The sequence below is a fragment of the Neovison vison genome, chromosome 4, assembly GCF_020171115.1.
Source record: "Neovison vison isolate M4711 chromosome 4, ASM_NN_V1, whole genome shotgun sequence".
NCBI lineage: Eukaryota > Metazoa > Chordata > Mammalia > Carnivora > Mustelidae > Neogale > Neogale vison.
Window position 1 is genome coordinate 180,704,378 of NC_058094.1, and position 12,015 is coordinate 180,716,392.

General features: G+C 44.5%; 1 protein-coding gene across 5 annotated transcripts in view; it reads right to left on the reverse strand.

Annotated features, from left to right (window-relative positions):
- Positions 1 to 12,015, reverse strand: part of OSBPL3 (oxysterol binding protein like 3) — a 181,074-nt gene that overhangs the window by 88,358 nt on the left and 80,701 nt on the right. For all 5 annotated transcript variants that reach the window (XM_044246243.1, XM_044246242.1, XM_044246244.1 and 2 more), the window contains exon 2: positions 3,103 to 3,342. In XM_044246243.1, the coding sequence (XP_044102178.1) occupies positions 3,103 to 3,198 (96 nt within the window). In that variant the 5' untranslated portion in view covers positions 3,199 to 3,342. The remainder of the gene's footprint in view (positions 1 to 3,102; positions 3,343 to 12,015) is intronic.

Consider the following 12,015-nt stretch of genomic DNA (forward strand, 5'->3'; position numbering starts at 1 on the left):
AAATCATCCTTATCAGCTAGAATTCAACATTCCTCACATTAAATTTCTTATTATATAAATCTTGAAGTTGTAAGTGTTGAACTCATACTTTCCAGTGAAGTGACCAGAAACACAATGTTACTAGCTTTAGCATCTGTGAGACCATGGGATACGTCTCTGCTCCCTCAGAGCCATGAAGGTCGAACTTCCAAGGTGCCTGTACCTTTAGAGAATGAAAGACGACCTTGGGACAGCTTGTGATGGCCGAACGGACACGGCTTGCCAAGGTGGACGACTCGGATGGAAGAGCTAAGCCACTTCTGTGACAGAACACCTCCCTCTGACAGAAGGATGGGAAAGTGGGCAGAATAAGAAAATGGTCCCTGAAATTAAACATGTCCTGTAGAACCAGATTCAGTCTAGAGTTGGAATAAACCTATTAAATTCTCCACCTGCCCTGCCTGGAAGCGTTTATGTGTATAAAGCAACGTTACACGTACTGTAAAGTGGGAGATCCTAAATATAGAAGATGACCATTTGATGAATGAAGAGCTGAATGGCCATCCATTCTAAGCAGGAAAAAATTGAGGCTTCATGCACATTCCTCTCCATCTTTAGGATAAGCTCAGAAGAAGTTGTGCAAAAACCAAATTCATCAATTCAAGTATTAACACCTAAAGAAAATTACTGTAGTATTCAGTTATAGAACGTCACTGCACAGCTCTGATTCCTATACTTGTTTAGTTTGATTTAAATGAATCATGTTCCTTCTCTTTATCCAAGAAGGACATAGCAATAGATGCGACTAGGTACAAAGGGTGAGGGAAAGAGCCCACATTCAGGCTCTAATCCCCATCGGACTCTCGGCTCAGGGAGAGAAACACCCCCATGGAAAACTGAGTGAGCTATCTCGCCTTCTGAAGCCAGAACTCCAAAGGGGCCGCGATGCATTAGCCAAGGACTAGTGTTAGTCGTTACAAACTCAACACCCAAAGAACAAATAATCCAATCAAAAAATGGGCAGAGGACATGAACAGACGTTTCTGCAAAGAAGACATCCAGATGGCCAACAGACACATGAAAAAGTGCTCCATATCACTCGGCATCAGGGAAATACAAATCAAAACCACAATGAGATATCACCTCACACCAGTCAGAATGGCTAAAATCAACAAGTCAGGAAATGACAGATGCTGGCGAGGATGCGGAGAAAGGGGAATCCTCCTACACTGTTGGTGGGAGTGCAAGCTGGTGCAACCACTCTGGAAAACAGCATGGAGGTTCCTCAAAATGTTGAAAATAGAACTGCCCTATGACCCAGCAATTGCACTACTGGGAATTTACCCTAAAGATACAAATGTAGTGATCCAAAAGGGCACGTGCACCTGAATATTTATAGCAGCAATGTCCACAATAGCCAAACTATGGAAAGAACCTAGATGTCCATCAACAGATGAATGGATCAAGAAGATGTGGTATATATACACAATGCAGCCATCAAAAGAAACGAAATCTTGCCATTTGCGACAACATGGATGGAACTAGAGCGTATCATGATTAGCGAAATAAGTCAAGCGGAGAAAGACAACTATCATATGATCTCCCTGATATGAGGAAGTGGTGATGCAACATGGGGGCTTAAGTGGGTAGGAGAAGAATCCATGAAACAAGATGGGATAGGGAGGGAGACAAACCATAAGTGACTCTTAATCTCACGAAACAAACTGTGGGTTGCTGGGGGGAGGGGGGTTGGGAGAAGGGGGGTAAGGTTATGGACATTGGGGAGGGTATGTGCTTTTGGGTAAATTGGAAGGGGAGATGAACCATGAGAGACTATGGACTCTGAAAAACAATCTGAGGGGTTTGAAGTGGCGGGGAGGTAGGAGGTTGGGGTACCAGGTGGTGGGTATTATAGAGGGCACAGCTTGCATGGAGCACTGGGTGTGGTTTGAAAAAATAATGAATACTGTTTTTCTGAAAATAAATAAATTGGAAAAAAAAAATCTTTTGTCTTCCTAACCCCTCACAGGAAACCTTGGAGAGCTCCCCAAATGTCCAGCCTAGGGCAAAATCTGACCTGTCTAGAATCGTAGATTCCAATGACACGAAGCAACACTGGGAAGTGGCCAGCTCCCTGTCCCAGCCAGTGCTCAGATGGAGAGACCTGTGATGATGCGTCAGAATGTGCAGGCATGCCTGAGGTGGGAGGCTGCCGGATTGTTGCTTCCAAATCTGGAACCAAGGACTCTGGGCCAATTCTTAGGCCAGAGCTTCCCGTGGAGGAAAGGCAACGCCAGCACAGTCAGCAAATGCTGAAAAGGCTCAGAGACCACTGTGGTCGTGAACCCACAGCTTCCTGACAGCCCACTCTCTACTTCACCGAAGGTGGTACAGTTATAATGATTAATGTGCATTTACTGCCACTGACCTAAAGCCAGTGAATTCTGCCAACAGAGAGTTCTTAGAAAGAAAACGAAGAAATAACATATAATTACGACTGGCACTCAGGCGCTACATATTCAGCTCTTTGTTTCACTTCTTGCTTCTTCCTACTGAATTCCTTTGACCACTACTCTGTGGCTTTAATTCCCTCCCCCAGGGGTGAAAGAAAGCAGGGGAGACTCAGAGTCACCCACATGGCAATCTGTGGTGAAGGGGAAGGTAGAGGAGGGCAGGAAAATATTAAACTTACTGGAACAGTGACTGTTTTTTTGTCTTTGTTAGTATGGTACAAAGGAAAGTGTGGGCTCTGGAGTCAGACTGAGTTTTGACTTCTTGTTCTGTCACTTGCTAGCTGTGTATCCTTGGGCAAATAACTCAGATGGTCCACCTCAGCTTCCTCAGGGAGAAAATAGGGATATGCATATCTGTGTTGGAGGAGAGTTGCAAGGATTGGAAAAAAATAATGCAAAGAGCCAACTATAGATCCTTCCCATCAGGTAAGCATTCAAGCTGCCTTATTAAAAGCACCTAAAGTTTAGTCTTCTCATGTAATTAAGATATGACTGAAAGCAAACGCTCTTCCACTGAGAAGTAGGGGTTCCCCAGTAAATGCACACATCTTAATTGGCCAATTTCTTGGTATAAATTTGCATCTTAAAATTTGCATTGGTTAAACTTTACCTGTCGACTTCCCTGCTTGGAGGAGCAGCTACTTGTGCTCCTTGAAGGTGAGACCAGTTTTTGGGACACCCCCAGGTTCTTCTCGTCACTCATCATGAGCAGTGGGTCAGTTGGCTTTGGTGTGATCAAAATGCCATCCGAAGACAATGGAGCCGGGAGTACAGAAGTCCCACGCAGGCAAGTGGCTCAGTTCTTATCCAGTATGTTTTAAAAGCATTTTGGATGACCCAGAGGAAATCTCTAAAAGCAAAAGGAAAGGATTACAGAGAAGATCAGAGGCACCAGACACCATCTATAATTAGCCCCCGATTGTCTACAGTACCGATCACAGGAGCCACTATGTTGTATCAGGAGCTGTGAAGGAAAAGATGCTCTACACCCATCTTTTACTAGAAATTATGTATAATGGGTTGTTCATGTAGCTTTGCAATATGCCAAAATTAAGAACAGTAGTAAGAAAGTTTTAATCCAGACACATACAATCAGAACTATAAAAAATCATTTCAACCACGATAAGATTTACAATTTCATACCTACTAAATGATAAGTACAATTTTTTTAAAGATTTTATTTATTTATTTGACAGACAGAGATCACAAGCAGGCAGAGAGAGAGACGAGGAAGCAGGCTCCCCGCTGAGCAGAGAGCCCGATGCGGGGCTCGATCCCAGGACCCTGGGATCATGACCTGAGCCGAAGGCAGAGGCTTTAACCCACTGAGCCACCCAGGTGCCCCGATAAGTATAATTTTTTTAAAAAATGGAAAATAACAAGTATGGGAAGGAACTGGAACTCTCAGGCATTGCTGGTACGGATATTAAACGGTATGGCATAGTTAGAAAGAGTTCGGTAGTTTTTTTAAAAAGTGAAGCAGAATTTTCGTCTGATCCAACTGAAAACAGGTGTTCAAACAAAAACTTGTACAAGAAGCATCATGGTAACGCTACTGGCAGTAGCCAAAGGTAGAACCAACCCAATGTCCATCCGCTGATGAATGGAAATACCACATACACTGCGGTCTGAATGTCTGGGTCCCCCTGAAATTCATGTGTTAAAAATCTTAAACTCAATGTGATGGTGTTAGGAGGTGGGGCCTTTGGCAGGTACTTAGGTCCTGAGGACACAGCCCTTTATGAATGCAATTCATTATAAAAAAGATGACACAGAGCTCCCTAACCCCTTCTGCCATGTGAGGATACAGTAACTCCACAACTGGAAGAGGGCCCTCTGCCCATCATCCTCATTCTGGGCGCCCAGCCTCCAGAACTGGGAGGAACAAATTTTGGTTGCTTATAAGCCACCCATCTGTGGCATTTTGGTACAGCAGCCCAAATGGACTAGGACTGCATCGCCATGCAATGGAACATTGTTCAGGAAATAAAAGGAATGAAGTGAAGTGATACAAGACACAACATGGATAAATCTTGAAAACATTATGCTAAGTGAAAGCAGCCAGACAGAAAAGACCACATATGTATGTTTCTATTTATATGAAATAACCACAGCGGGCAAATCCATAGAGGCACAAGGCCAAGTAGTGGTTGCCAAGGGCTGGGGGAATTGGGAAATAGGGTATGGCTATGAGGTTTCCTTTTAGGGTGATTAATGTTCTGGAACTAGATAATGGTGGTTGTTGTACAACACTGTGAATGACTAAATGTCACGAAACTTACAACAGAAAATGGCTAAACGATGATTTTGTTATATGTATTTCACTATAATTTAAAAAAACACACACACAACTGTTTTTTGGAGGGATGGGGTGGAAGATTTGTTCTACCAAAGGTTTGGAGACATCTTTTTAAACATCATTACATAGTGTGACAGAACTATGAAGGAAAACAGAATTTCCCACATTGTCTATAGTATCCCAGTAACTGAAACAATAATCACCTTGGAGTGCCCACACTACCTACTGTCAAGTCCCATAGTAAGAGTTACCCATACACATGATCTCATTTAATTAACAGTCTGCTGGGGGGACTCTTACAGAGGAAACAACAGAGTCTCTGAGAAGTTAGGTAACTTGCCCAACCACGCAGCTGGCAGGAGACGGCTTTCAGGCAAACGCCAGACCTTTCACCTTGGTGTTAGAAATGAGCACCCTTTAATAGCTGGGTGTGGTGCCCACCCAGCTACTGCCCAACTCTGGGACCCAGCAGAACTGAGGAACTGCCTAGAAAGATTCAGTAGGGGGCACATCATAACCAGCTTCACAGAGGTCCTGCCCCATTCCTTCAACCACTGCCTTCATCCGCAGCCCTGAGTCAAGGGTGACTAACATGTTTGGTTTTGGCTTCAGAAGACCAGCCTTTTATTTGACACACTAAGTTCAAACAAACTCTGTAAATTTCCCATGCATGTTAACAACAATTATATATATATATATATATATTATATATGATTATATATAATAAACATATTACATAAATATATTAAATATATAATATATAATTATATCATATAATACATAAATATATAATTTTATATAAATATATTATATATAATAAACAGATTGAAGATAGATATATATCTTCAATCTATTTAGCTCTTAGTGTTCACATAAAAGAAGCATGTTATATAATTATAACATGATATAACCAGGACCCAGCTAGTTGGATATTATTTTAAACTTTGGTTCATTAATAAGTACTCAATCTCCTATGCTTTTCATGGACACATAGTTCTTTAAAAATGAGTATGCTGATGAGCACTGGGTGTTGTAAGGAAGTGTTGAATCACTAGATTGTACACCTGAAACTCATATTACCTGGTATGTTAACTGGGATTTAAATAAAAACAAAAACAAATGAGTATGCCAAAGCCATCAACTAAAATCAAGTCAATGAGAATTATCATGTCAGAAAATAAAATTAAGGTAAGTGTATAGCCAAAGAACTCAATTCGTATGCTGCTTTCATAGAAACCCCCCAAGTCTCTGTATTCGTACATATTGGATCCAACAATAACTAAGACTCAATAAAACCAAACCAACACCAGCCTCTTCACAAAGTTAGCTTGGCTTGTGGGGCGTGACTAATTGGACCCGAAGTTAGAAGCCAATGCAGTCGAGTTCAAAGCTGCCAAGAAAGGTTGTACGGATATATTAATAGTTGGTTTAATAGCATGTTGGCTGTTGCTGTTGAAGAAAGAGAGGGAAAAAAAACCATGACGGGAACCCCAAAGGATGAACTTCGTGTGGGGGCAGCCGTTGCCATGACAACCGATTCCACAGCAGATCCGGAAGGCCAGCAAAGGGTTTCTGTGTGTGTCTGCCAGCATTTTTGTCATGTTTTTAAAAGCCGAGGCTCTGACAGGGAGGGCTCAGGACAAGAGACACCACTAGGGGTGGTCTGTAACATGTGCAGAAGGGGCAGAATGGAATACTCGGTAACAGAGAGTCCCAGCAATTCTGAAACTGCCAAATTAGAAACACAATCACCCTGTCCCAGAGGCAACTGATACAAAGGGTCGTCTTTATGGCTTAGCTCCACCAAAGTTCACCTTGGAGGAAAGAGCTACCAGGGCCAGGGCTGGGAGCCGGCCAAACCCCATACTCATTTAAGTTGGTACTTTGAGGTAAGGCCTCTGCACTCACCACAAGCCTCTTTTTCTCCTCCAGGGAAAAAAGAGGGTGAGACTCCAGCCTCTCCCACATCCATCTCCCAGGGAGTCTGGGATTATCACCTAAGGAAATATATCTTATTTCATCCCCCAGAACCTTCCAGCCTAGCCTCATGAGAAATTCAGTTAAAACCACCAATTAAAATTCAGTTCTTGGGGCACCTGGGTGGCTCAGTGGGTTAAGCCTCTGCCTTCGGCTCGGGTCGTGGTCTCAGCGTCCTGGGATCGAGTCCCGCATCGGGCTCTCTGCTCAGAGGGGAGCCTGCTTTCCCCTCTCTCTCTCTGCTTGCCTCTCTGCCTACTTGTAATCTCTGTCTATCAAATAAATGAATAAAATCTTTAAAAAACAAAATTCAGTTCTTTACAGCATGAAGGGCAAAAGAGGTCAAAATCTGAGAAAAGGAAATACTTAAAAGAGGGTAGAATAGAGCGTGAAGGCAACAGAGGCCTGAGACCAAGGTGTCCCAGGAATGAGGGTGTCCCGTGGAATAAGGCAGTTATTGTGTCAACCTTGGAGAACCTAAGGGCTGGCCTGCGGGTCCTCAGGGGGAAGACCCTGACAAGAGTCCCACGATAGAGGACCTTAACAAAGAGGAGCCACACGAAAGGTTGGTGTCTCCGACTCCAACTAGCTGACTGCGCAGTGCCAACCTAGTAAAATGGGGAAGACGGACCCCTTAGGGGTGATGGATACTGGCCAGGAGAGAAGGCCCCTGCTTCAGGGGTACGGGGACCTGTGAAAGAGCTGCGGGGCTTTCTCCTCTTGCAGTGACCCTTCCATGGAAAACCTCTAACTCAAGGGGTTTGTATAAAATATAATAGTTTTCCTACTCACAAGTTGTGAATAACTTAAGGACAATCATTTATTTCCCCCTCTTTGTTGTTGTTGTTGTTGTTGTTTTTTACTGAGTATAACTTCCATATAGTAAAGTGAACGAATCTTAAGCACACAGACAGCTTTATGAAATTTACATCTGCAAATACTGAAATAATCACCACCCAGATAAAAAAAAAAAAATAAGAACACCTACAGCCTCCTCAGAAGGTTCTTCCACCACTTGGCCATTGATCTGACAGGTAGGGGGGCCAATCCTCCTGCTGAATGCTGTGGTACCTGCCCCAAGTAAACCTGTCAGGTAGTCTGGGGACTACCTGTCTGTGCCCTGGAGAGAGACAGCTGGGACTTCCCAAACTCACGGGAGCAGGTTGTAGGACTGCTCTTGTGCCTTCTGCCTGATACAAACGTTCAATGCACGACAGAAGTCAGCGTGGGATCTGCTTTCAATGAACCAGCTGGTAGCCAAATCCAACAGGGATGAGAAGCTCAGTGCACTTAAGTCATTTGAAAAATGCCCTTCTTGGGGGTGCCTGGGTGGCTCAGTCATTAAGCGTCTGCCTTCATCTCAGGTCATGATCCCAGGGTCCTGGGATCGAGCCCCACATCAGGCTCCCTACTCAGTGGGGAGCCTGCTTCTCCCTCTCTTGCTCCCTATGCTTGTGCTCTCTCTCTGTCAAATAAATAAATGAAATCTTTAAAAAAAAATAAAAAATTAAAAATGTGCTTCTGAAATGAGCTAGGTCCTCTCTCATCATTGCTACTCACCTGGGAAGCTGGTGGGTCAGGAAATGGTGTTCCCACTACAAGTCCAATGCATGAGACGTGCAAGCGTGGAACATCCAGTAGGGAAAAGAGAACTCTGACTTCTACCAAGAATCGGGAAGAACAAATGATCAAGGCACTGCCAAGCTTTTTGGTCACAAAGGCTGATTTTAAGACTTATTCTGGCCATTTTCACTTTAAAAAGAACATAGAGTTTGGGCAAAGATGCAAAGGAGATACATAGACCAAGATGTATGTGACTCAGAGGGAGCCAGACCTAAGTTTGCATTTAGTGCTTTATAATTACAAACTCTACGCACACCTTGACATGCGTGAATATTTCTGTGTCTTTAGGGGTTTTATGTAGGAAATGGGGCATCTTGAGGATTAAATGAAAAATGAGGACAAGGTGTCTGGGGTGGACAGAATAGACACTCAACAGACATCAATTCCGTTTCTTCCTCTCCTGGCTTCCTGGAAGTGGCACACACAGCACCAAGTAAGATCCCATACTCTCCTGGCAACCAAAACCAAATAAGGACTCTGCAGAATTTTAAAACATATTAACATTTCCCCAAATCTGTATCACAAATGTGAACAGATTTTTAAACCATCAAACCAGCATGCTTAGTTTGAATAAGACACAAATGCAAAAAGATAAAAGTCACATTATTCGTCACCATTGGCTATCCAAGGAAGCAACTCAATATTAACTAGTTGGGTTTGAAACAGTGACCTATAACACAGATAGTTATTATTCTATTCGGCCTGGCGGTCTGCACGCACACACTCGGTCATGTTTGGCCAAGAAACAGGTTCTCCTTCCATCCTTGAAAACAACTTGCACGAAGACCAGATGGCATATAGTTCCAGTTAGTTTAAAATCTCCCAGTAAAATATATAGAAGAATTATGTCCCAAATTAACACCAAAAAAAATTCATAATGGAATATCCACTTTTGGTCTTCCAGTCTTCTTCGGTAAAAGACAATTATTCAAATCCTGGATGTGCATCTTTTTAGAAATGATGCCTGCTGAAACCCCTTAATTTCCAAGATGTTACATGACCAACCGTACACCTCTGGTCATTTGGCTCTAAGATCCATAAATTGATCAGAGGTTTCTGGAAGGAAGTTTCTAGCCACAATGCCCTCAAATGGCTGATCTTGGACCTCTGTGTGTCATGCTGGTCAATCTGCTGTAACAACCTGGACGGCTGGCTTGATCCAGGGACGGTGCTGACTGTTCGCTGGGGGCGGTGAATACCGAGACTCACAGCCAAACTCGTCTCCAAAGAAGTCTGTTCTAGACGGTGTTACATTTAGGGTTAAAATCTGTCTCACTAGGAGGAGACTATTCCCAGACCTGCCCTCTGTCGTGACAGAGGGCAAGATTAACAATTTCCATCAGCTCCTGCACTGGAACCACCACTGTTCCCCATCCCACCTGGAAAACCTTTTCTTTTCCAGACCAGTCACATTTTCATCTGCTGTGTCTCATGTGACCCTAATGATCACAGTCACCCAACTCTGATCACACGTTAATTGGTCTGTGCTTCCCCGCAAAGGGTACCTAGCCCTCAAGACCAGCTCCAGGTATGATCTGGCTAGAGCAGGAGGGACGGGCACACCAGCCTCCCTGGCCACGTACACACCACAGCTACGACCACGACCTATACTTGCCTGAGCTCTGGGGACACCCACCCCTCTTTCTAGCACACACCATCCCCACCATTCCTTAGGACTCCAATGCAGTAGGAGCTGTGGAGAAGCTGGGCTCTTCTCTCAGGAAAGGATTCCTTTCCTTCTTTTGGCTGAAATTCGGGACTTGCCTATTCTTTTTTATTACTGTATTTCCTCACATTAGTTTTGACCCCTGATTCCAGTCTGTCAGGACATTTCTGTGGACCAGTTGCCCTTCAGTGGTCTCGTCCCGCTTTTTCTTTGTAGGAGCATTCGCAGACTGCCTAGGCATGTGGATTCTGTCCTCACCTAACAGATGTTACCGGCAGATTTCCTAAGAAGAGCACCAAAGTTACTGAAATCCTCTCCATAGGCTGATGCTAATTTATCCCTTCATTGGCCTTTCTGGGTTCAAAGTTGCCAACCCACCCACAGTCAATCCCAACGAGCCATGTCCAATTTCCCAAAGCGTCCAGATCCACCTTCTTCCCATCTCCAGGGTTCTTGTTTAAAATGCGGATTTTGGAAGCTCCACTTTAGACGGATTGAATCAGAATATCTGGGGATGGGCCTAACATCCTGTACACATGACACAGTCTCCATGGGATTTTGTGTGTGACGGAGCTGGTCGTTCTTAACCCTGCTTTTCTGACCCCAAGCAGATCCTCCTCTCTGTGTATCTGTGATATAACAAGTAGGTAGAAAGCCAAAGCTCTTTTATTATCCTAGGTCTGTGCTTTGCAAAAGGTGGTGCTCAGGCCAGCAGTGCCAACATCACCTTGTTAGAAACGTTTGCTAGAAACACAAGTTGTCAGAGCCTGCCAAAGCCCGCAGAGCGGGGGCTGAGGGTGGGACCCAGCAACGTGTTTTTAGGAAGTTCTCCACAAGTTTAAGCATCACTGCCCGAGGTTAAGACTCTTCTCCCCATGGAATCTTGAGGCTTCTGGGATTTATTTGTCAGAAATAGACCCTGAGCTCTCCTCTGAGGAAGATTCTGTCCTGCTGCCTAACGATGCCTTTAAGCCAGGGACGGCAAATACCAGATCCACGTGCTTCTGGTCCCCACTCCCATGCTGAATCACCACAGCAACCTCCAGAAAACTAAAAGACATTAGTGGGACAGACAGATCCCATCCTACACAGGCCTGTGTGGATGTGGTGGGGTCAGTGGAGGTCCAGGCTTTCCCTTTTCCTGAAATGAAGGGGCCTTCATTTCACGAGACATTAAGTGCAGTCTGATCATGAGAGTTACCCTATCTGGATCTGTCCTTGATCCTCAACACAAACTGTCCTCCCTGGAAGCTCTCGCCAAGTATCATAAGCTTGAATGTTGCACTGTCCAGACTCTGGAGAGCGGTGGGTCTCAACTCGGACTGCACATTAGATTTATATGGGGAGCTTTTAAAAATGCTGGGGACCAGGCCCTGCCCATGATCTAGTGTGTTGGACTTCGTGGTCGGGCCAGGCTTTGAACTTCCTGAGACCTCCACAGGTGACTCTGATGGGGATCCTGGGCTGAGGGGCATCAGTAATGATTTAAAAGGCTAACTTAAAAAAAAAAAAAAGATTTTATTTATTTATTTGACAGAGGGAGAGAGAGAGCGAGCACAAGCAGAGAGAGCAACAGAGGGAGAGGGAGAAGCAGACTGCCTGCTGAGCAGGGAGCCCGATGCGGGGGTCAATCCCAGGACACTGGGATCATGACCTGAGCCCAAGGCAGATGCTTAATGACTGAGCCCCCCAGGCGCCCCTATAAAGGTAACACAGTGCATGCACATAGCTCAAGCCAGGTCATTAGATGGAGGAGCTGGCCCAATGGCACTGTTTTCACCTCTGAACCGCTTTGCCTGCACTACCCTCTGGGTCATGCCCTTTGCCTACAATGCAAGTGATCATACATACAAAAATAAACCACCAACCCACTTGATGATATTGGGAGGTTTTATAGAGTGGTATAATAATTAAGGTCACGAGGGGCGCCTGGTGGCTCAGCCATTGGGCATCTGCCT